The 26,568-nt window shown below is 36.2% G+C and overlaps 1 protein-coding gene across 4 annotated transcripts in view; it reads left to right on the top strand.

Annotated features, from left to right (window-relative positions):
- Positions 1-26,568, top strand: part of LOC127965342 (semaphorin-5B) — a 126,492-nt gene that overhangs the window by 60,169 nt on the left and 39,755 nt on the right. For all 4 annotated transcript variants that reach the window (XR_008155286.1, XM_052566114.1, XM_052566113.1 and 1 more), the window contains exons 4-9: positions 4,310-4,409; positions 6,345-6,390; positions 18,804-18,866; positions 20,579-20,677; positions 20,763-20,976; positions 25,404-25,689. Coding sequence is in view for 3 of the 4 variants with exons in the window: in XM_052566114.1 (XP_052422074.1) it covers positions 4,310-4,409; positions 6,345-6,390; positions 18,804-18,866; positions 20,579-20,677; positions 20,763-20,976; positions 25,404-25,689 (808 nt within the window). In the remaining variant the exon portion in view is untranslated. The remainder of the gene's footprint in view (positions 1-4,309; positions 4,410-6,344; positions 6,391-18,803; positions 18,867-20,578; positions 20,678-20,762; positions 20,977-25,403; positions 25,690-26,568) is intronic.

Below are 26,568 nucleotides of genomic sequence, written 5' to 3'. Positions count from 1 at the left end.
TATTTCTAATCAAAGGTAACACTACAGAAGCATGAGTCTGCTGGGCCTACAGCGGTCAATGGGGATCCATATTCACTCTCTCATATCGATTCCAGAGAGGACTGCTGCTCTTGTGCAATTAGATTAGTTTCACCTTGATTCTTTTCAAAACTATTTCTCATTGATGCATTTTTCTGCCTCACACTGCATAAAATATTCCCTAATCTGCTCCCTAACCACATTTAGGATTATTATTGTTTAATCATTTCTGTATTTAGAGATAAGCTTAAAGCAATAAATTCAACAAACATAGACAGAAATTATGCTTTTTTTTCTTCTTTTTTTAACTTAATGATTAAAAAGAAACGTTAGAGTAATGTTAAAACCCATGATCTTGCTGTTTGTGTATTAGGGTTAATAGCTTTCCATTTGCATAGCGTTTTAGTTTTGTGATCTAACATAAATCATGTTAATCATCTGATCTGCATTTTTTTATATTTAAAGATGTTTGTCACTAATGATTACTGAACTAAACTTTTTACTTGGAGGTGTTTTTACATTTTATGACATTATGAAGTCAGATTTAAAATAAATTAATAAATGAAGCATTTGTTCTCTCTTTAGTTTGGGGAACAATTCTGACTTTTAACTATGACTTTTGACTCAATAAACTAATTTTGCTGTTTATAAAGAGTCAGCAAGCGAGTTTAGGTATGGCATAGGATTAAGGGATTTAGAATATGGTCAGAATCAATCAGTCATTAATATGTGGTTTATAAGTACTAATAAACAGCCAATATGCTAGTAATATGAAAATTGATGGTTCTTGTTTACAGTAAATCACACACTGACTATGTTTACATGCACAACAGTGATAACTATCCAAATCAAAACCTGATAATTAAAGAGAACATGTTGACATGAGATTTTTTTTTCCTATTAAAATTTAAGCAAACATTCATGCATTGAAAATAATGTCAGAATGCTTCTAAAGGAGTTTATATGCAAAGTGAATTCAGAGAACTAGGCAGAAATCCAGGTGTACAATCCTTAAACAGTTCCTGACCTTCACCCGATCAAAACAACACCGTATAATGTGTTTCTGTGACCTTACACATTGTCAGATTATTAATCATAATTGGTGTAAGATTGTGCATGTGAACCGTGATCTCTCAGACTGTAGAAGTTTTGGCAGATTTCTGATAAATCTGTACATCACAATATTCTCAAATCTACACATCCTCCCTTGCGTTTCATTAATTAAATATTTTGGCAAATTTGATTATGCTTTCAGCTGCCAGTAAGAGTGTAGTACCCTTTATAAATCCATATTTAAATCCATGTACCACATTTTCCCCTTGGTATAAGCAAAGAAAGTTTGCAGGTTCAATCTGGGCCTGGTTAGTTGCTAGTGTTTGTGTGATTTGTAGCTTAACAATGGCAGTCTTGTATTCAATACCTGCAGCATCATAGCCAAAACCACCCCTTCTGTCTTCCTCTCTGCGTGTAGCATTAAGAACCAGTCAGCTGTAAATCTTTGAGAACAAAAAACATAATGATTATGATTTATGTCCTCAGGAGCATCTTGGATGCAGACTGTTGAATCTGTCCTTGTCCCTCAGATCTGCTGGCTAAGGCATTAATCACCTCCGCTGCGTGTTTGGTGAGGAAAATGCAATAATCGTCCATCAACCCTTTTCTGGCCCTGCCCTCATATTTATCCCTTTTTATTGCATATGGATTGCTGGATGCCAGGCTGGCTTGATGATGTGTGGGAGCTGTCCGTGCATATAAAACCACCGTTTATATAAAACTCACCGAGGCTTAGAAATCCGTCAGAAAGGGCAGTTTATGACTCCTGTAAGTGAATAAAAAAGAAACTTTCAGATAACCTCAACACTTACTGTGCTGGTTTTGTTGGTTATCTTAAAATTACCATAAAATAGATTTGGAGTGGTTTATGTTATGACAGTTTAGTAGGTGAAGGATCTGAGCCCTGCAGGACTTACAGATGAACAGCTGAGTCTGTTTGTTTCTGCAAAGATCAGCTTTTTCATGCCGCGCCTGACATTTAACTCCGCTGTGGGTTGGGTAACTCAGGTGAATCTGAGGTTATCATCACAGTCCCTCAGCCTGCACAATCTAAGCGATTTGTCAGTGCATGTGTTTTATGCTTTACGAAGCATTTGGGATCAGACTAAAAGGCAAGCATAAACAAGCATAGATGTTCATTGTGGTCCAAGCAACCCTATGCGGGTCATTGTTGGTTTATTACTGGTCTAACTGCCCAAATTCTGGTAAAATATTTAGGCTTTTCTGATGAAACTGATTGACCAAGGGGACCTGTTTAAGCTAATTAAGAAACCTGGTTCTGTGGATCCAAAGTACAACATATTCTTATTCGAGGAACAGCATTAAACTAGTGTAGTTTGCATCAGTTATATTTAGAATGTCTGGGTTTCCCGATGCTGGATTGACTAACTAAACAATTTCAATAAAGTGAAACCAGACTTAATTTTTTTTTTTTTTTTTTACATGTTTTACATTTGAACCACCTATATTGTTTTTCAGCTAAATAAGTTGGGTCATAGTGGTTTTCTGACATAAAAAATTGTAAACCTCTGCATTATATTATAGACTGTGAGCTGTTTGACTTTTGACCTACAGTAACTGCTCAATAAGCTCCATACACTTCGAGCTTGTTCTACAATATATATATATATATATATATATATAAAGAAAAAGACTGTCTCATCTTTCTCAGCACTTAATCACTGTCTGTAATACAGCTGTTCTTGATGTATGATATCCAATAAGATTTTCTATTATTCTCTCTGAAGACATTTTATCAGTCATCAAAGGCCATAACCACATTTTAACACGGGTGAGATGGATGCTTGTGGAAGAGGGAGGCTTAAAGTACAGATTGTGTTTGTTTCCCTGTCATTATTTTTCCATAAATAATGCCTGAATGATGCAGCCATATGGTGCCAATCATTCAGTTTGTTAATATATTAATTCAGTGGCATTGCAGAAGCTTTTCCCCTATGTTTTTCCAGTAAATTCTATGCAGACACATCCCATTTAGTATGTGTTCCCATGTGAATGACAGATTGTTTTGGTTGACCCCAGCATCTGGACGACTCCATCTGCCAGGACAGATTCGGACTGTATGAAGTGGTATCTATGGATGTCTTGTTAATAGAAACAAGTTTCACCGCTGCTTTGTCCTGTGGTGTGAGAAAGCTGCAGCTGTGTTTGCAACTGTTGTCACATAGCATTTATATGTAGTCAAATTATTATTATTTTTTTAATTTTGTGCCTAAAATAGAAATTATAGTATGTATGGCCTTATATACGAATTGTAGTAATGCATATTATTTATTTTATTTAAAATGAATAATACAAATAATATTAAATACACAATTATATTATAATACATTTAAAAAAGAAAATTGTGCAAATCTTTCTAGCAACCTGAAATGCAATTATATTTGTACTTTTAAAATCCAATGCATTCAGTTTTTTTTTTTTTTTAAGTTTAATTTTGTTATGTAGGCCTACATTGGATTTTGAGTTGTTTTTGTAACCCAAAACTATCCATTTATCATAAACGATAAGGGCTGTGCTTTTTTGGAAAGTGAAACTTGAGCCTGACATTTAATATGAACTCATAAAACAAACAACATTTGAAAACTACATTTTGTAATATTAGACAAGGATTTCTGTATTTTAGCTAGACATGCCCGTAATACTGCTGAGAGATCCTATTCTGCATGGAAGGATAACAAATCTTTTTATTTGTTCCTTTTACAGTAAAATCCCATTTACTAAACCACATTAAGGTCAACAATAGATCAAGTGGTTTTTGTATTTACATAATGCCCTTTCTGTATCATGTAATTCCCTCTTCAGTAGGGCCAGTCAGTGCTGTAAGTGTGTGCCAGGGCAAATTGTTTTGATTTGCGAAACTTTGTATCAAACAGCGCTTTTCTGTTCTGAGACTCTTTGGGTAAGCAGAGTTTTGACTAAGTGTCATGTTGAATTAGGATCAGTATCCTTGAAGAGGCCCAGTTTCCTCGAAGCATAGCTCTCTGCTCCTCCTCACATGTTACTGGGGACTCACCACTCATTTTCCTGGATTAGTGATCTCTATTGCAGAACTCGTTTTTTTGTAATGCTTAATCCATATGTAACCCTAAACCAGGAGTTATTTAATGGATTTTAATGTTATACAGTATGCTTTGAACTTTCAAGGTTTGTCAAACACAACCACTTCCCTTCTGCATCACTAATATACCCATTTTTTATTTATTTTTTGGTCTTTCAGCTCTAAGTCCTTTGATCTCCAGTTTCTCCCATCCTGGTGTAAGGGACTACTCTCAGCTGACCCTTGACCTCACCAGGAATGAACTTATAGTGGGAGCAAGGTAAAACCTCATACAACATCTGGCCAATGTTTGGACTGATGCATGAATAAGATCAATACAAATAGACAGTTTAAATATTTCTATATTAAATATGTTTATATTATAATATAATTTAAAAGTTGTATGGGTATATATGTGTTTTTGGAAAACAAAGTATAAATATTGTTATCATTGGGGGGGTCAATGCTTATTTCTATACCATTTGTGTTATTTGTGAATTTATTTAAATTAATTTTATTCAGTGAGAAAATTTAAATAAATAACCATTTTCACTAGACGTCTCAGACTTTTGGACCCTATTTTATTTTTTCATTTCCCTTGGCATATTAAGGGTACATTTTTTTTCATACCCCTTAATTTTTTTTTACATGTTTGGATATGTTGTTGCCTTATGTAAAACTGCTTTCAATTACTTTTTCCCCACATCAATCTACACTCCATACACCATAATGGCAAAGCAAATGTTTTACAAATGTATTAAATATAAATATCTTTAATTATTCCATTGCATAAGTATTTATCTGGGACAGTTGAAGTTTATCTCAGGAGCATTCATATTGCTTGTAGATGTTACTTCACTTTGAGTGAAGTTAACCTGTGGCAAATTCAATTGAATGTGTACGGCTTACAAAGGCACACGTCTTAATAAAATGTCTAAAAGCGGGAAAATCCATATCTAAGCAAGAACCCAACCCTGAGGTTAGAAAATAAAATGCTTGTAGAGCTCAGAGACAGGATTGTGTCAAGCCAGACATCTGGGGAAGAGTTCAGAAAACAATTCTGCTCCATTGAAGGGTCAAAGAGGCATGTAGTCTCTGTTACCATTAATGGAAGAAATTTGAAACAACCAGGACTCTTCCTAGAGCTGGCCTCCTAGCCAAACTGAGCAACTGATGGAGAAGGGCCTTGTCTAAACCTGTGACCTAGAACCTGATGGTCACTCTAGTTGAGCTCCATGATCATATGTGGAGACAGGAGAAATCTACAGAAGGACAAACATCACTCCAACACTCCACCGGTCTGGGCTTTATGGCGATGTGGCCAGACTCAATCCTCTCTTCAGGTGAGACACATGAAAACACAATTGGAATTTGCAGAAAAGAACCTAAAGGACCCTTGGACTCTGAGGAACAAGATTATCTGGTCTGATGAACCTCAAGTCCAAGAATCATGTTTGAAGGAAACCAGCTCCGCTCATCACCTGCAGAGTACCATCCCAAAAGTAAAGTGTGCTGGTAGCAGCCTCATGCTGTGGGGCTGTTTTTCAGCGGCAGGGACTGAGGGACTCATCAGAGTAGAAGAAAAGCTCAATGTAACAGATTATTGAGATAGATAGCCTTAATGAAAACCTAGTCCAGAGCATTGAGAAGCTCAGACTGGGCAGAAGGTTCCCCTTCCAACAGGACAATGGCCCTAAGCACACAGCAAAAGTGGCTTATAGACAACCCTGTGAATGTCCTTAAGCGGCCCAGATACATCCTGGGATTGAAACCTATCAAATATTTCTGGAGAAACCTGAAAATGTGCGTCTTCCCCCATCCAACCTGTCAGAGCTTGAGAGGTGAGGAGGTGAGGAGGAGAATGGAAAATAATTGCCAAATGATGATAAGCAAAGCTTGTCACATCATACCCCAAAGATGTATGAGGCTGTAAAAGTGCTTCAGCTAAGTCCTGAGTTAAGGGTATGAATACTCATGCAATGTACGTATTTCAGTATTTTATTTTTATTAAATGTACAAAGTTGTGGCAGTTCTTTTTTTGCTTTGTCAGTATGGTTAATGGAGTGTAGACTGATATGTAAAAAGTCATTTAAAGCAGTTTCACATAAGGCGACAACATAACAAATTGTGACAAATATGAAGGGGTATGAATACTTTCACAAGGCACTGTAAATCATATAAATGTAATCTTTTTCGATTTCTCTCTTATCTACAGAAACTACCTCTTCAGACTGAATCTAAACAACATTTCACTAATTCAGGTGAGACACAGACCTACAGTGCTTATAAATGGTCAGCATTCTCTACTAGATAATGATTCCAGTTTGATGTGGTCTATGTGACTTTATATAAGGCTGTCTGTCAGGCCTTTGGGTGTTAAGAGAGAGCTGGCTTATGGTTATTGATATGGAAATGAATCGGTCAGTTCCCAATACTTCCCTGATAGACTTCAAAGAAAGCAGCATTGTCTGGCACAGAGAGCAAGGGGTTGTCCTTAGTGAATGTACCAAGTTTCAAGTCTGGCTTAGATGTAAAACCTCTCAGAAGTTCAGCAAAGACTGTCTGAGGTCTAAATAAAGCAATGAAATGAGACTGTGGTGGCTTTCACACCTGTTGCTGCTGTTGCATATATCTCTTTTATTCCCCTAGTAATCTCTGTGGTGTGTCTCATAGATGTACCAGACATTTATTGAATGCTCTCACTCGCAGACCACTCATAATGTTTCATGCATGAAGCAGCTTTTGGTTGAAGACTGAATAAGATTTGAGTATCAGTCGTTTTCATTCTCTCTCACCTTAGATACCCAGCACACATCTGAATGCACAACAAATAGGAGATAAATAAGCCCCTTCATCCCCATATCTGCGTTTAGTGTTTTGTTTCAATGACGTTACAAAATTTGCAGCAGTTTTCTCCACTGTCCCAGAGGAGAGGATTAGGTGCAATTTCATTTTCCTCCATCTCGCCTGTGTATCTCTCCTGGGCGATTCTAAACTGTGAATAAACAAGACCGATCTTTCTTCATTTCGACTAGCTGGAGCATCACAAGTGGAGGCAGGATCCAAATCGATGAACAGCATTTTGCCAGTTTTTGAGAGGGTCTTTGCTTAAACTGCACACAGAGAGAGAAAATTAAGATGTTAAAGGATGAAAAAATAGGACACTGGTAACAGAATTGACTTGACAACACTAAGCATGGGTTCCTGAATTGTAACCGAACCACAAAACATCGTAATAATATATTTAGTGTCTTTTACATTAATACCATGAAATGGAAAAACCTAACAAAATTACAGAGGTTGACCTGGGGTCACTGGGGTCAGTCACTTTTATTCAGCAAAGACACTTTAAATTGATAAAAAATGACAGTGGAGACTTTTACATGGTTACATAAAAACAAAGTGCTGGTCTTTTGAACTTTCTATTAAATGACATTTTATTAATAAGATTCGGGAGGAGCGCATCAGATACTTAGCCCAATCAACACAGGTGGACCATAATCAAGTAATCAATCCCATAGTATAAATATCGCTGACTTACCTCCCATTGACACTTTATCAGCATCCCTCCTCCACCCCATCTCCTCAGTTTGAGTTCACTTTATAAATAGACGGGGAAGGGGGCTTCCCGAGCTCGGAGCCCTTCCCCGGACAGCACGCCAAATACGTATACCATACCTCAGCTAATTATATGTAAGAATGAATTAGTGAATCAAAGAATCTTGCAAAAAACTTGAGTAATGGCTGCTAAAAATTCAGATTTGCCATCACAGAAGCAAATTGCATTTGAAAATATATTCAAATAGTAGTTGATTTAAATTGTAATAATAATTCACAATATTTCTGTTTTACTGTATTTCTGACCAAATAAATGCAGCCTTGAAGAGCTGTCCAGAGAGAGATCAATATTATGGTGATATAATGGAGATATTATTTTTTTGTGTTAATTAAACTTTTTTTTATTATTATTTTCTAATAAAAACATATTCAATCCATTACTGATTTCTCTTGAAATGATCTATGATTATAAATGAGAAAAACAAAAACTGCAGTAACCAACTAGTATTTTAGCAGATGCAACCATGAACATTTTTTTGTTAGAAATTCAGCACAATATATCACATCTTGTAGCTAGATAATCTATTATATGCTTTCATTTTATTCTTATAATAAGACATTGTTACTGAGCACATTGATGTCTGTATAATATGCTCTCTTATTCTTTCATTGCTATCACATTCACACATTCTTCATCTTTTCATCCTGCTCGCTGTACTTTTGTCCACACTTCCACCTGCGTGCCACCTCTCTCAGTCTCCTTTTGTCCTTCCCCCCACACCATTAGAGCTATCCTGCATCTTTGTGCCAGGAGTGTAATGGGGCTGACAGAAAGCCAGCTCATCTCAGAAATGTATGTCTTGGTGCCAAACACGCAGCCATTGGCAGGGGAGTGCAACAGCTCAGAAGAGTCTTTTTAACTTTACCCAGCTGGGATGAGGTGGAAAAAGCTGATTCTTACCCTTTGAATTATTCACTGCGCTGACCGATGGGTACGCACCTGCTGTCCTTATAAACCTGAAAATATGAATAAGGGAAATTTGCCATGGCCAGGACGCTACCAGTCAAAAATAGGACACACTTGACTAAAGCTTTGCTTCCTAAGCTATTTTTAAATGCTTGAAAATATTACTGTAGTTCTTGGAATTATACATGTCATATACATACATGTGTAGATACTGATTATACTACCAGTCAAAAACGTGTAATAATTATTTTAATTTTGATCATTAGGGATTTATTCATGCATATTTCTGATCAAAAATACAGTAAAAACAGTATTCTGACATTATTACAAAAAAAAAAAATCTTTTATTTTGACATATTGTAAGATATTATTTATTTCTGTGATGAAAAAGCTAATTGTTCAGCAGTCATTACACCGTGTGACATGATCCTTCAGAAATCATTGTATTGTCCTAAATTGGTGCTTAAGAAACATTTATTATTAATAATGTTGAAACTGGTATTGTAATAATATTTCACAATATTACTGTATATGTACAGAATTTTAATCAGATAAATGCAGCCTTGGTGAGCATTCTTTCAAAAAAAAAATGTATATATATATATATATATATATATATATATATATATATATATATATATATATATATATATATATATATATATATATAAATAATAAACTAATACCAAAATTCTGGTCTGTAGTATGTACATACATAATTACATACATACAAAATATATAAATAAAATATTACAAATATTATCTATTGTGTGTTTTAAGTGTTATGTATTTTATTGTTATTATTATTTAAAATTATTAAATGTATTTATTACTTATTTTATTATTATTTACAATTCTAAAAATTCTTAACCATTTGACTGGTATTGTAACTAGGCACTTTGAACATAAGCAATTAGATTTTTCAGCAACTGCTTTATGAATTGACCCAGGGTGCACAGAAATGATTTATAAATGAAGATCATATATCTACACCATGTTTGTGTAACTACCAACATTGTCAAAGCATTAGACTTTTCCCAGGATCCCAAACCTGTCTGTCCTGAGACAGTGTTTTTTTTTCCGGTGAGATCAGTGTGTGCTGTCTGTGCACACTGTTGCTGCTGCTGTTTCCCAAGATCTAAACAGATGCATGAGGCAGCAGGATTCCACTGCTTCCGTCTCATGGGGGACCAGCCGTCTCATGGGATCAGGAACATCTGATGATGTTGGCGTCACTATGTTGGCACAATGGGGGAGCTCAAGGTACTGAGACTGAGACCCACCCACACACTGCGCTCCTTCCGTGCCTCCCTGAGACTCATTCATGCTGTAAGTAGCTTCTATTACATGAGCAATAGAGAGGAAACTCAGAACACAGCTTCTGTCAGCTTCTCTCTCCTTCTCAGCTCTTGATCCCGTCCCTTTGGTATGCATTTGCGCAAATGGACCAGATTTGCACAGATCAGTTTACAATGTGGGATGAACTTCCTCTCTCACAACTGAGGCTACAGAATATAGTCAGTCACAGCCTCCATAGACATTATTGAATCTGTCATATCTGACTAATGCAATTGCTCAGGAGAAATAAGATAATGACAGTTCATTCTCGGAGCCTGCATTATTCTATTTATGTGCTCAAGGCTATTAATTTACATTATGGCTGTATCTAATGTGAAAATAGATGTTCGTGCACCATGCTGTTCTGAAAAACAAAAGTTCAGCCATCATCTAAATGCTTTTTGCAAAATGAGGTGGAATAATTTCTCCATTCGCAAAGATGTAGATGTAGTTCGCCAAATATATTAGGGCATGATTTTCCCAGGATTTACGCCAATAGACAGAAGTTTGTACACACTTGAATGAGTTTATAACGATCTTTAATCTAAAGCCCTATGCTTACATTCTTGATATGTTTTGTAGACAAATATAAACTGGATTAATGTACATTGTATTTTGTTTGTAGAAAAGCACAGTTTTATTTATTTAAAAAAGAAATGTCATGCATTTGGCACACATTCACCAGGATGCACCCTTATAAAGTTGGTTGAGGGAACGGCCAGCATTTTAGGAATGCATAATTCCTATACTAACAATTTTATTGTCTTGATGCTTTTACTGTTTCTTTAAAATTTGGGAACTAGTACAAAGAAACCATCTTGACTGGTATACCGAAGGGACTTAAATCTGACACATAAGAGGCTCAGAACTTCTGGAGATGGAACCAGACCAGAAGCTTGACCTCAGGGTCACTGAAGAGTGATCTGATGTTATGTATGGGGATGAAGAGCTATGGGAGAGGAGCTTTCTCTTAACTAAGGAGTCAGGAGATAAAGCCCGCAGTTTGACAAGACTGGAATGTAAACAGATGGGTCATGCATGAATAAATAAGTTTGTGGAATCTTTCTCAGTCTATCTCAAGTCTCCATCATCTCTCTTGTTTATCCAATGGACTCGCTTGCGTGCGACCACATACTCATAACGGCATCCTCCCTCCATCTCTCAGTGGAATCTCTGTCAAAACTCCCCCTTCTGTCTTTGTTGATTTTTATTTTTATGTCATCCAAGTACATAAAGTACACTAAAGGATAAGAAAATGTAAAGCCACTGAGGATTCCAGTCACTCTTCAGTCTGATTCGGTTCATAGTTTTGAGGTCCAAGTTCATGTATGGACCCAAGGGAATTATGTGGATGTGCTTGATCGATTGCTTTTTTTATATCTGACACAGTTGAATTAGGATGACTAGCAGCTAGTTTTTTTCTGAGTTGTCATTTCTCATGTCTTAGAAGCTAGTTACACTGCCATCCAAAAGTGTGGCTCTTTAAAAAAAAAATGAAATTAATACTTTTATTTAGCAGAGATGCATTAAATTGATATAAAATAAGTCACAGTAAAGACTTTTATAATGTCAAAGTAAAGTAAAGCAAAGAAAACTAAAGTAAAGTGTAAAGTAAAAAATACAAAATACATAAAAAAAGAAAGAAAAAAAAGAATAATAAATAAAATAAATATAAAATAAAATAAAGTGAATGCATTTCTTTTAAACTTTTAACTAAATTATTCCTGGGGGAAAACATTTCAGTTTCCATATTAAGCTGGACAACTGTTTTCATATATTTCAAAAGAAATATTCCTTGAGCACAAAATCAGGATATTAGAATGATTTCTGAATTCAGCTGAATTTCTGATCAGCTTTGTCATCACAGGAATAAATTACATTTTAAAAGATATTAAAATAGAAACCAATAATTATAAATTGTACAATTATTTCACAATATTGCTGTTTTACATTTGATCAAATAAAGGCACCTTTGGTGAGCATAAGAAACCTTTCGAGAAAAAAAAAAATTTCTGTGACATTTGCGTTAGCATTTATTTTATATAATTGTCTAAAATGTCATGGCAGACACCTTTAGAAGATTTTCTGCATGCAGTTAGACATCTTTCATTTAGCCTCTGAAAATGTATGAGGGATTTTGGTAATGAATCACCGCTCAGCGTAGAATAAAGAAATGAAAAGCGATGCAGGTAAACATAAACTGAGAGATTAGTACAGCTGTCACAGCCTTCCTCCTGGTGTAATTTCAGAGCATTTTGCATGGCCAAGATAAGAGCATTTAAGATGAACCTTTCATTGTGCGGCTCTACATTGTACCACCTTAAGAATTTAAGATCATGCTTGATTTTTTTTCTATTGCCATCTCACAATAAGGCTATCAAGACCTGTAAAGGCTGAGTAAAGAATGAGGAATCTTTTGAAGGTCCTGACCCATTTCAGAGCACAAAGCACCATGAAGAACCCAATCAGATGCTTTTCTCCAAATGATGCAGCCAACTGACATCAGTTTTATTTATGTTGCTGTCTATACAATGACCAAAACAGCATTGGACTCCATTGGACAAGACATATGAAAGTGTGGCTGATCATAAATTCTCCCCATCTTTCCCATCCTCTGTGTGTGTATGTACAATAGCCTGAAACAGAGGTCAATAATACTTCACTCTACTCACAGGATTCCCACACATTTACTCTGAAAGCTACACTGGTCGGTCTGTATTCAAATTTCAAACATCCAAGACGTCAGTCTCTGCATTGACAAGACAGAGGTCTCTGCTCTCTGTCAACAGACAATGGCGTGAGAGCGCTGTGTGCTGAATGCATTCAGTAGACATTGTTACAGCTGCTTTGGACAGCAACCCCTGTGGTCAAGAGGTGACTGCCCCCTTCATCTGTAACCAATAAAACAGGAAGTACCCGACGTGAGCAAATAGCAGCTGGGAAAAAGAGCTGTTTAGATTCTGCTCTGGTGTTGTTTTGGTTAGAGAAATATGTTCAGTGTTCACAAATACTCTGCGGTGATTATGAAACAGCATCCGGCTCAACAGATGGAAATGCATGAGCACAATGGTGGCTGCTGCTCTCATTTATTCTAATGATCTAACAGAGGCTCACAGGATCACGGCGGCAGCCATGCGGCGTGCTACATTTTTCATATTCCGGCTCTCGTGGGACGGCTGAGGCCTTAGGAAAAGGATGCTCCAGACTGGAGATCAAAATGAGGAAAAGCAGTGCTTAGCGTCTTCTTTTTGATATGATCACTCAGCGGTCGCCCAAGGTGCAAATTTCAACTCTCTGACCTCAGAGTTTGATGAGTATGGGCTGATTTCATCCTTTCCCACTCATGATTAATTTCCCTCTGCAATTTGCCCAGATTGAATTATTGATGCAGTCTTTGCCACTGGTGGGCTAATTTGTGACATATAGACAATGGAAGGAGACAATGAAATCGGATAGACAGTGAAATCCAATGGGAAATACCTTAAAAAAAAAGATTTCACTTGACTTGCAGCAGGAATTTGTACTAGTCTTGTTAACAAAAGTACTGTTTGATCACAAAATATGTTTTAATGTGTCATTTGTCAATTTGGCTTTGGATAAAAAGAAGAATTAGACAATTAAGTTCTTAATAACCCCTTAAAGTGTTATTGTTATTTCATTTTAACAACATTTTTGTCAAATGTCCAATACTACAAAAATAAATAAAATAATAATAATCTTTTTTTTTTTTTTATCAGTATTTTTGACTTTGCAAAATGTCTAAACATCTTAAAAATACATTTACAAATAAGATATAACTTTTAAAAAATATTATAAGACTTGTTGTTATTTATTTATTTAACAAAAGAATATATGCCAGTGGGTTAATAAAATAAATTTTAAAGATATTTACTGAAAATAAGTATTTATTTTTATAAGTAAATGTTTTGTCAGTTTTTTGTAAATATTTTTTATTTATTTAAAGATAAAATAAAACACAATGAATAAAAAAAAGTGCATTTAACATACGGTAAAATAAAACAAAGCAATTCTCAGGCTTTGCTTAAATTTTATACTCATCCCACTTTTTATGTTTAGCAGATAGAAGAAGCTTTTGTAGCTTCAAATATATGATTATTATGGCAACTTAATGAGGTTTTTTATTTTTTTTGCTTTCCAGTAAAAATGTAACATTTACGTAAATAATTTATTTTAGTATGTATTATTAATATATTTTTTCTTTCCCTTATGTAAAACAAAAGATTTTTCTTCTTTTAAGAATAAACTGAGCCAAATTTATTGTGATTTATGCTTAAAAGTGTACTCAAACATGGATCAGAAAAGTCCTGCAGCGTCGTGGTGCCTCAGTCTCTCACATCATTGCTCTTTTGCGTGAGAGTTTTGTAACTTGCTGAGGCAGTTGGGTTCACTCAAAATGTCTTCTTAAATTAAAGCCATCACTCACTTCCACACATACTGTGCATGCGAAGATGCTTTTATCCCGGTGTTGTAGTGCAACCGCATTGTAAGAGCTGTGCATTAGACACTGACCTGTTGCTTCATTTCTCATCCTGTTTTTCCAGCCCAAACTAAATGCATTCAGACGGCACAGCTGTGAACCTTCAAAGGACTCACTATTTGCATGTCCTGGGCACACACACACATCTCTAGACAAAACCAGGCAGTACCCTTATTCAGGCCTACAGAGCGGGGTGTTCATCCCATGCTACACTGCCTCTATTTTTCTGATGGTGAATATGGTTTTGGAATGTGAAGTGAGAGGGAGACGGCTCAGGGAATGACGTGGGGGAAGGAGGAGATGCTAGAGAGCATATCTGCGCCCTCTTGTGTAAGGTTCAGCGTTCTTAGACAATGAGGCGAAGGTATTGAGAGTCATGTCACATCTTTGAGGGCGGCGGTAAATGGGGATGGGGCTGCTTGAATAGGGCACTCTGTTAAAGGACAAAACAGGGCAGTGCCTCGGCTTGCCTATTGAAGCACACGGACCTTGAAGATCCGCCAGTGAAACGGGTGGCCTCGCTGCTTCAGCAGGCTGGATGGGGGCGGAACCATCACACTTTAATCAGGGGCCTCCTTAATGAGTATGCAAATGACGTTTTCGTCCCAATCTTGTAAAGTTTTGGAGGGAAGTGAGTGTTCCTTTAAACTCAAGCCCTGCACTTCAAGTATTAGTCATTGGTATTTTTTTCTGGTAATATATCTAAACATATTTAAAAATCAATTTACAAGAGAAGTGAAATTGTGTTAGAAGAGCATGTTTATTTATTCATTTATTACAATTGTTTGCAAGGCAGGTAAAAAGCAAAAACAAAAACAAAACTTGTTTTGATAACAAGCATCACAAGTAAATTTATCTTAATTTAAGATTTTTAAAAAAAGATCGTACAGATTCTATATCTTTTTATGTAATAAAAAATAATAATGATTTCTGAAGTTTAAAGTCTGTAAAAGGAAAAAGAGACTCGCTGGCTTTGGTCTTTTATTTAAATTGATTTGATTTTATTTTATTTTGCAGATGCTTAAGACAGAGCATTAGCTTCCTAAATGAGGCTGCTGTTAGAAAACAGAAAGCAAGAAAATTCACATGCAATGTTTACATGAAATTACAAAGAGTGCTATCAGTGTCCAGAAGCCTGTACTTTAACCAGGGAAGTTTAGCTTGGGCCAGACCTGTATTCGATTTTTTTCTTTGCTTTAATATGTTTGTTTATAATGACCCTTGCTAAATGTTTAAATTATTCATATTCTACAATTCATTAACAAAAAAGTTTATATTATGGAAAATGCATGCAGTTTTATGACCATGTATGATTGAGATATATTTTAGGAATATTTTTATTCAAAAAATAGTTATTTGTCAAGATATTGTGGGAAGATTGATTTAAAATGGTGTCTTCTTAATGACGAGTAACAAGTGCTTGAAGGTAGCCTGAGGACAGGTGCAGTGTCCCATGATATGCTTTTTGGTTATAACACTTGTAATGTGCCAGCGAGACAATAGCCTTATCAACGGAAGCACACAGCTTGCAAACTGGGTAATTCTCCACCATCCTGCCCTATCTTGTGCTCGTATTAGCATTTTCTCAATACTTGATGTGAATGGAATGCATTTTCTTTCCCGGAGTTGTTTCTGTGCCTCACTAATTTATGTATAAATAAATCCCAACTATTTTATCCCTCCATGAAAAATTCATGATACTATTTCATGAGGATGCCAGGGGCAGGGCGCTTGGTGCCACCACCGTTATTAGAACAGATGAAGTTTGAGTAATTATGCCACAAATAGTGGTGCCGAGTGTGATTTCTGAGCTAGTGCACATACACGGTGCGGTGGCCTCATTAGGCCAGTGAGATCCTATAGCAGAACCACATTAGACTGCACCGTCTCAGCACACATGCCTCACTGTGATTTCCCTCTGACAGCTTTGTAGGCAAAACGGATGCTCATCTGTGATTTCAACGTCTTTTATACCCTTTAGGGAGTTTTACAGCTATTACCATTGAAAAAAACAAAGCATTTTGGACTACTTTATGGTGCATCATTTGTTGTTGGGATGTAAACTGTCATCTATCTTTCTTAGCATATGTCTCTATTTTCATCAAACCTCTTCAGTTTTAGAGGAAGCTACTGTCAGTCTATTTTCCAGTTTTTTTTTTTTTTTTTTTTAAAAGTGAATCATTGTAGCTATTCTTTATTTAAAAAAATATTATTTGTTTTTGAAATTCTAATAATAATGTGTTCCTGTAGCTCAACTGGTAGAGCACTGCGCTAGCAAGCAAGCAAGCGCAAGGTTGGGGGTTCGATTCCCTGGGAACACATGATATGTAAAAATTGATAGTCTGAATGCACTGTAAGTCGCTTTGGATAAAAGCGTCTGCTAAATGCATAAATTTTAATTTAAATTTTAATAAGAAGAATAGCACTAATAGAAATTAATAATACTACTAATAAACATTATTTTATTATTTATTCATTTTATTGATAATTTATGTTACTGATAATGCTGATAACACACACACACACACACACACACACACACACACACACACACACACATATATATATATATATATATATATATATATATATATATATATATATATATATATATATATATATTATATATATATTTAGCTTGTAGAAGATTTAAGAAGTAGTAGTAGTAATAAAGAACAAAGATAATAATAACCATTTTCAAAATTTCATTTTATTTTATCAGTAAAGAGAAACAAAATCCAGTGTAAGATCACATTTTTTGCTGGAGTTTATGACGGTATTTGAGCCGTACTTATGGGGTTATTGAGGTATAAGAAAATAAAAAAGGTTTAAAAACCCAGACTTAATGAACAAACTGTTACGTCATTACCTCTGCACGCTTTTAATCTATATATTACCTCATCCTCTTTGGCATAACGCTTGTCAAAAGTAATTTATCATTCAAAGGTTCAAACCTCCCACCAGTGAAAAGCTCTCCCATCTCCATCCACCCCAGCCTGGTGGATTCTGGCCCCCCCATCGGTGGCAGGGTTTCCAACTTCACATTCAAACCTTCGCCAAACATGGCATACAGTGTGCTTTTCACAGCCTGCCTCTTCAGAATGCTTTTTGGAAACAGCATTGGAGGGCTGGCATTGTTCCAGTGTGGTGTGAAGAGAGGGACTGCCGTGGCTAAGGTCAGGGTTAAGCTGACGGATTCTTCCAGAAAACAGGGGCTCACAGACAAGATGTTAATGACCTGAACGATGACTCACCGCTTAGGCATCCGTCACAAACATGTCTCAGTCCTGAAACACACATGAATGCAAACACAAACAAAAGAGCACCAGATCTGTGTGGCATTGTTGTTCCTGACAACTTTGGTGCTGTTAACAGCTTTGACTGGCAAGAAGGAGGCAGCTAAATCTATACATGCAACCGTTCAAAATTCTAGGCAGTATCTCAGTATTAATTGGCCCGTTCACCCACAAATGGAAGTTTTACCATTATTTACTCATCCTCATGTTTCAGTTTGAATTTATTTGATGAAGTAATCTATTTCTCTTCTCTTGCTTTGCCATCTAATATTCCTCCAGGTTTGAATGTCCACAATAATTATGATTCAGTACCATCAGTCAGAGCTCACTTGAGCCACAGCATGACTGGCCATGTAAGAGGAAATTGCGCTATTAATACACCAAACCAATTACCATCAAGTTTATCTGCTTTTCCACATTGAATGGTTTCTTATGTTCCTATGAACCTTAGTGGGCCATACGAACAAATGGACTTTATTTAGAGGTTCAGTCAAGATCTGAAACCAATGGGACCTCAAGCTGAGAGATAAAGGTGGTAGCTTTGTGCTTTTGTGTGAATAATTTGTGAAAGGGGCGTGCGATTGTGCACATGCTCACCTTAAGACAACAGGATTGCAATTTTTAACTGCTGCCTCTATTATTGTTGGCTGGACACACAGCTCTAAGGGGACATAATTGGGTAGAGGAAAATGGAGTGGCTTACGCTGGTGAAAAAAATAAATAGCGAAGACGACGAGGTCCCTGTGTGTGAATGAGACTAGGGGATGGTTTTTACATGCAAATTGCATCTGGTCTTCCAACTGTCTAGTTACCTCACCCTTTTAAGCCGCTGGCCCACTCATCATGCTGTTTACACAATAAACACCACAATAAGGTTAATGTCTTTTGATGCATCTGGCTGGATGCAATAGTATCATCAACAGTTGCGTAACCTGGCTCCTGCTTTATTGCTAACAGCTGCCGGGCAACTGCGAATCACGTCAAGTCACTTTTTCTGGGTTTATTTTGGTTTCCTAGGCAACGGAATGGGGCCCAGACGAAGACACCAGGAGGTCCTGTCAAAGCAAAGGGAAGACGGAGGTAACTTTAAACCCCCAGGTTCTCTGTTGAATAGGCACATTTCTTTTAAAACGCTGAGAGCCCATTGGCCAGAGGGGTCGGGTATTGTTGTGGTTTGTGGGAGGGCAATATGTTGAGCTTACTTATTCAGTATTTTAAAGCCCAGAGGTCAGTAATTTCTTTCTTGAGCGTATCATTCGCTGAATGTGAAAGGCAAAATGAAAAATCCACTAGCAGATAAAAGCATTGGCAGAAAAGCTAACCTCTTTTAAATGGATATAAAGACAGGTTCTTTTAACCAACACTAAATCCTAAATTGACTTTTTTTTCTTTATCTATGTAACATATTATTGTCATTAACAACATTATTTCCCAGAATGATGCACATCTTCTGCTTCGACTGATCTGCTGCTCACTTTTTGAGTAAATTATGAACTTTAAAGCAACATGGCGGCAGTCTTGAATAGACAGTGCATATAACAGTCTGTTCCCTTAGCTGTTAATTTAAGGCACATGGCTTTATGCCTCAGTGGTGTTTGGGTGCTTATCACATCGCGTGCTGTTTGAAGTGCTGTCACTTCTACAGTCAGCTGCACAAAAAGGCTGATGCTGTGACTCGCTGATCCAGTGTCAGACAGGATTATTTTTGGTTTGGAGTAGTACACATGAAAGCTGAGGTAATCTCACTCTTTCGGGGCACTCACGGGAAACTGTGTATGATGTGTTTGGAATTAATGTTAATCATTTCTAAAAGAATGTTAATCATTAATATGTCCCTCCAAAAAAAGTCCCAAAAGGATTGGACAAGAAAACTACAACAATTTCCTTTCTTTTTTAATACCGTTCATACTGTACTATAGCGTTTGGGGTCAGTGATATATTTTGAAAGAAAGTAATATTTTTATTCTGCAAGGACGCATTCAATTGATAGAAGTTACACTTACAAAAACTGTCTATTTTTAAATAAATGCTGTTATTTTGAACTTTCTCTTCATCAAAGAATAATAAAAATGGTTTCATGGTCTTTACAAAGATATTAAGCAGCACAGGTGTTTTTAACATTGATAGTATGAAATGTTTCTTGAGCACCAAATAAGCACATTAGAATGGTTTCTGGAGGCTGAAAAATCAGCTTTGTAAATGTATACTTATAAATAAAATATAAAACCACTATTTTAAACAGTAATATTATTCTTGCATTACTGTATGTTCTTGATATTTCATAATCCTACGGTAATTTTTGGTTAAAAAAATGCAGCCTGAGTGAGCATAAAATACTTTTTTTTTTAATTCCAGGCTTTTTTGCAACTCTAAGCTTATTATATATATAAATAAAAGTATCCTATTAAAGATTTAAAAAAAGCAAATATTAATTATTATTATTATTAATTAATTTGAATTTATTCCAAAAAAGACCATTAGCATTTCTTTAAGATTTTTTTGACGCAGATTTCCTTTTCTGTAGTATGGATGACTGGATGATTTGCCAATTTACTGAATCCCACAATGCAATGTGCTTAAGCTGAAGTTTCTATTCCCACGATGATGCATGAACCAATGTCTGCTGAAATGTTCATTTTCTTGAAAACCTTCTCACCGTATTATTTGACATTTCACTTCTGTCATAGCAGTGCAGCATACTGCTATCTTTAATAAAAAAAAAATAGTAATTATTATTTTGAACATACATGTCACTTTTATTGTCATACTGTAAAGTGCATCTACTCCTGCAGGTGGAGTGTCAAAACTACATCCGGGTGTTGCTTGTCAACAAGACAGAGGTGATCACCTGCGGTACCAATGCCTTCCAGCCCCTTTGCATCACCAGAGAGGTAAACATCTCTCAGTTAAATGAGCTGCCTAACCTGGAGCCTTTATCAAAGTGTGTGTGTAATCCATACCGTATCCTCCTCTCAGGCAGGGAACATGAGCAGAGTGTTGGAGAGGGTGAACGGAGTGGCCCGCTGCCCCTATGACCCACGTCATAATTCGACGGCTGTGGTGACCGAAAGCGGAGAGTTGTATGCTGCCACGGTCATCGATTTCTCCGGCCGGGACCCTGTCATCTACCGCAGCCTGGGAGGAATGCCGCCTCTGCGGACCGCCCAGTACAACTCCAAATGGCTTAATGGTATATTAATCTCATCATCTCATGTCTGATAGTCTCATATTCCAGGGATCGTCTGAAAACTTTTGACATTTCTCTTGATGACCTTCCTTTTTTCTGTCTATGCAGCCAAATTGCTGAATGTTGTTCTTCAAAAGAAAATTGTTGATGAGACTTTATTTAATTTTATGTAAGCTAATAGCACTCCCGATAGGAAAAAGTTGATTTGTGTGTATTTTTATCTACATAGTCTCTGTATACTCTTACTGTATCGTCTCATTTGTGTCTTTTATACAAACTTTAGGAAAAAATCTGACCAGTGTTATTATCAACTAAAACCAAAGCCATAAAAAATTTGTTACTTGAAATAAAATGAACGTTAACCGAAAAAAAAAAAAAAAATTAAAACAAAAACAAACAAACAAACAAAAAAGCTTATTTTAAATGTAGCAACTTGCCAAAGCATAATTTCTCATTTTCTTTTAGTTTAACATGAAGTACTAAAATAAAAATAAAAATGGATTAAGAATGGATAGACCTATTAAAAAAAGAACTAATAAAATGACAAATACACCACTAAATTGCTAACACGTTAACTAAAATTAAGATGAAAACTTAAATTATAAAAACACAATTAAAATTGTAAAATATTAATATTAAAGATATTAATCAGTAATACAAAATATTTTTTATATAACTGATATACTAATAAAATTTTGGTAATATTTTGAGGTATATTTCTTTTATTTATCAAATTAATATTTTGTTTTTAATTGTAAAGTCTTAGAAGTCTTAGTAATTTTGTTGTGTTTTTGTTCAAATATATCTATTATTCAAATATATCTAAGTATTTATTTATTTTATTTTAACGTTGAATTCATTTTTTTTTGTTTTCATGTAACTAAATGTTTTTTTTATGGTTTCAAATAACCCTGTTCCATGTTTGACCCACTGTAAGTGCATACAGTATGAGAAATTCTTATATGATAGCAAAAAGTGAGGAAAGCATAGCTGCACTCTCACAGTTGTATCTTTTGTGTCGAAAGCAGTTTTTTTAGAGCATCCCTGGTCTGACAAGCGAGGAACCAGTCAAAGATAGAGACAAACGAAACTCAGCACACTTCCTGCACAAAGTCAAAAGGTGTCAATAATCTCCCAGCTGCTGACACTGTGCCTTCTCCCTTAGAAAATTCATCCAACGACAGTCGAAATGGAATAAGCAGAAAGTTCTGATGCCAAAGCTGTAAATCATACAGTGAGGCTCCACAGAGGAGATGTCAGAGGGTAGTTGAGGTGAAAGGAGAAGGACATAGACAAGGGTTGGAGAGTAAGGATTGGGTGGAGGAGATGAACGTTCAGGCATCCAGCAGTGTAATTATTCCTCATGACCGAGAGAGGGTGAAATTGCAGCTGCAGCGCTTCACGTCACTCAGTCGGCCTGTAGTTTCACTGTAGGTTCACACTTGAAGAGAGAGAAAGACAAAAAGAGGGAGGCGAGATTATTGAAACTTTCGCATTTACCTTATAAATATATTAACACATATATTGACCTAATTGACTAAAAATCAGCACAAAAAGCTTAAAGTTAGTTTGAATTACTTTTTTACTTGCATAATATGACATAACTCATGAGAAAGAGAGAGAGAGAAAAAAAACTTTTATCCACTGAGAATAAGTTGAATCATGAAAAACACTATTTGTAGCTAGAGTAGCTATTTGGATAATCGGTAGTAACATTATCTAGTGGTTTACTAATAGTTGCACCGCTGAACAACATCCAGTTTAGCCAAAGTAAAAAAAGAGATGAAGTGTGAATTAAAAATTTATTTCTCAACTGGGGGTCAGTGTAGAAGGCCAACCCGATCTCACGGCAATTCGTACATTTTTCACAAGGTGGCTTATTCGTACGAATTCGTACGACCACACTCGTACAAATTCATACGTTGTTGCCAAATCGTACGTATTTTACGAGTTGCACAATTCTTATGAATTTGTACGAATGACCTACACCTAACCCCGCCCCTAAACCTAACCATCACTGGGGTCGTATAAAATCATACGAGTGAGGTCGTACAAATTCGTACGAATAAGCCACCTCGTAAAATACGTACGAATTGGTCGTGAGATAGCGTTGAGAAGGCATGAACCTCAAGGTTCTACAACTGAATTAAACTGGACTGTTGTTATATTGGTCGTGCCAGATGCTGACTGAATGTTTTTTTTAACACGGAGCCCATGTGGGGTCGTACCCGAAGTGAGATGTGATATTGTTTTAGCACAGCTCTGATTCAATGAGAAATATCATCATCGCCTGCAGCGTGGCTATTAGCACATGCCTCTCTCCTCTGGTGCTTATTGGGACTCGTAATTCACTTCTCAGCTTAGTGTTTTCCCCTGACTGCGGCTCGCAGATAAACACACACACATACAGGGACCCCTGATGGAGTGGCGGTGTGGAAACGAAGCCATATTTACGTTCAGCATGGAAGAAGGAAAATACCGTTTGTCATGTTCAGTCCCTCACAAATCAGCACACTCACACCCTGCCTGTTTTTAGCTTAGCAAAAGACCTGATGAATTCCTGCAGTCACTGGGTAGTAATTGTTCTGATGTTGAATGGGTCTGTATTGAGATTCACTTTCTTTACCTTGATCTGTGTAAAAGTGTAGTTATGATGTCTCATTGAAACTGAAAGCAGAATAATTTTTTATTTTTTTACTTTTCTAAGGTTCACTGATTGCAAAATGTACCATGGTACAGTGAGATGGTGACATATATCTTCTGTACTGTAGTCTATGATAAATATTTATGTACTAGTGTATTTCCTGATATCAGATACTTACAATGCCAACCAAATAAGCATGAGACTACTCTAAATGGTCCAAAAAGCTGCATGATATATATACTAGCATGATTATATATTGAAAATATAATAATGCCATCATATTTTTTGTTACTTTTTGTCAGTAGAAATTCATAAACAGTCATCATTTATTCATGTTTAAAATAGATGGATTGAATCGGATGTTAGTACCATGGTATTAAATACAGTAATGTTCAAAAGTTTGGGTCAGTAAAAATGTCATGTTATACTATCTAAGGCTGAATTTATTTTATTGATTATACAGTAAAACTAATAGTCATTCTGATGTACTGATTTGGCGCTTATGAAACATTTCTTCTCATTATCAATGTTGAAAACAGTTGTGCTGCTTAATATTTTATGGAAACTGTGATACTTTTTCAGGATTCTTTGATGAATAGTATTTATTTGAAATAATTTCTAAAAAGTCTTTGCTGTCAATTTAATATGAATTTGTTTAAACTAAAAAAATAAAATAAAAAGATAAATAAAATCAATTTAAACTTTTGTTGACCCCAGACTTACACAGAAGTGTAAACATATCACTGTATTTCCATGGTGCTTCAAAGGACCATGATACTGCCTTAGTCTTTTTATGATACAGTAAAAAAAAACAACAGCAACCAACCAACATTCATTTACCCACCATGGTACAGTGACTGGATCAAGCAGTAATACCATTTTATTTTATATATACCATGGTACTAATTTATACACAGGAGTATTTACACTGCTCACTAAAAAGCAAGACATGAGCCTAAAATAAAATAGAATTTAGTGTTTTTTATCAGTGAAGAACAAATACTGTTCTGCCTGTTTGTCTCTAAAAAGCTTTTCTCTGGTTTCAGATGAAAGCACTGAATATAGCACAAATTCATAATGGGCTACGCTGATGTTGTATTACTGTGATTTTTGGACCAGCACATTACAGTGCACAAAGTTCCAGTCCAGTTTGACCACGTAATTCTGCTGCACTTAGTTTTTGGAGCAATATCGTTTGCAGAATTGTATGCAAATACTTCTCTGGGCTGTTTCTGAGTCTGTGTCCTCTGAGATTTGGTATTTATTATATTTAAAATTGAATCAAAAGCAGTTATGGCTATTGATGCCTCTCCTGGGCTTCACAGCATCACAGTAATCTCATTCTCATAAACTGCTGGGATGGCCCCAGCAGTGATTATAGTCATGCCTGTTTACAGGTGAATATCTGTGGCATGCGTTACTAGATGGGCTGGGGAATAAACAGGCCTTGGGGGTAAGACATTATTCAGAGTGTGCGATATTAACTCCGACTAATGCAATCCAGACCAGTGCCACCTGGACCAATCGGACAGCTTTTTATATTCTGAATAATTTTTGCATGTCAAATGCACACAGATTTCTGCTCCAGTCCTAGGCAAGCGTAAGCAGATATTAAGAAAGAGTGGAACAGGTATTCAGGCCACTGTTCTATGGAAGTAAAGTCCTTGTTTTGGCATTTAAACCACTTTATGCTGCATTACTGAGAGTCCTGCTGTAGACGTACCCATTTGAAATGCTTTTTGTGCCTGTAAGGTATTTAGCCACGCTTTTTTTCCTTCTTCTTTAGAGCCTCACTTCATCTCGGCTTATGATGTGGGTCTTTTCACCTTCTTCTTCTTGAGGGAAAACGCTGTGGAACACGACTGCGGTAAGACGGTGTACTCGCGGGTGGCGCGGGTGTGTAAGAACGACATAGGAGGTCGCTTCTTGCTGGAAGACACGTGGACCACCTTCACAAAGGCCCGACTTAACTGCTCACGGTCGGGAGAGATCCCGTTCTACTACAATGAACTACAGAGCACCTTCTACCTGCCCGAACAGGATCTCATCTATGGCATCTTCACCACCAACGTGTAAGTCAAGTTATCAAACACAATGTCTGCAATATACTGTACATACATGTTAAATGCATATGCTGGCACCTGTACAGCAGATATGCCTTGTGTTCTGGCACTGCTAATACTGGTGTAAAAATTGTAAACTTATTTTGATGGATATATTTTGTTCATATATACATGTGAATGTTTAAGAAACCCATGTTTTGTGGACATATTTTGTCAAGATGAACAATTTGAATTGCACCTTAAGTAAACAGGTTATGGATCAGTTTTAATAAATTTATTTATTATTTTTTAATAAAAATTAGCACAAAACAGTGCCGATATTCTCTTTGGTACCTTCTCCTAGTAGCAACAATTGCAGGTAAGGTGTAAAAATAACTTTGTCCTCGTCTTATCAGCACTAGTTCGTCACTGTGTATTAGTAAATCCTGACAGTACTATTTTAATGCCAAAAGATGGTTTGCGCTGGCAAGCAGTTATTAAAACTGGCCCTAAGTCTGTTTCTGTCTTTTCAAGAAATGTGAGAAGGCCTTAGAGAGTAGTACAGGAATATGCTAGACCACATCCAACTCTGTTACAACTTAGCACTACAAATTAGCACTAGATTAACAAGTATATCTTTGCCTTTAATTGCAAGTCATTTTGCTAACAAAGCATTTGCTAAGAATATGAATTTAATAACATTAGGAATTAACGGCTAATAATAGCTGTCACAGCATTTTCTTAATAGATCATCACCAAGTGCTACTTCCGCGTTATATTCATACAGTATCTTGCCCTGCTCTTGGAAAATATACTTCCTGCTGTTTACTGCATATAACTTCATGTATTTGATTCAGCATGCAGTATGCAACAAAATCACTTCGACCCAACACCTCTTGGAGATTCTGT

The sequence above is a fragment of the Carassius gibelio genome, chromosome B9, assembly GCF_023724105.1.
Source record: "Carassius gibelio isolate Cgi1373 ecotype wild population from Czech Republic chromosome B9, carGib1.2-hapl.c, whole genome shotgun sequence".
Taxonomy (NCBI): Eukaryota; Metazoa; Chordata; class Actinopteri; order Cypriniformes; family Cyprinidae; genus Carassius; species Carassius gibelio.
Note: the sequence above shows the minus strand (reverse complement) of the source record. Positions and strands in the feature narration are given on the sequence as shown.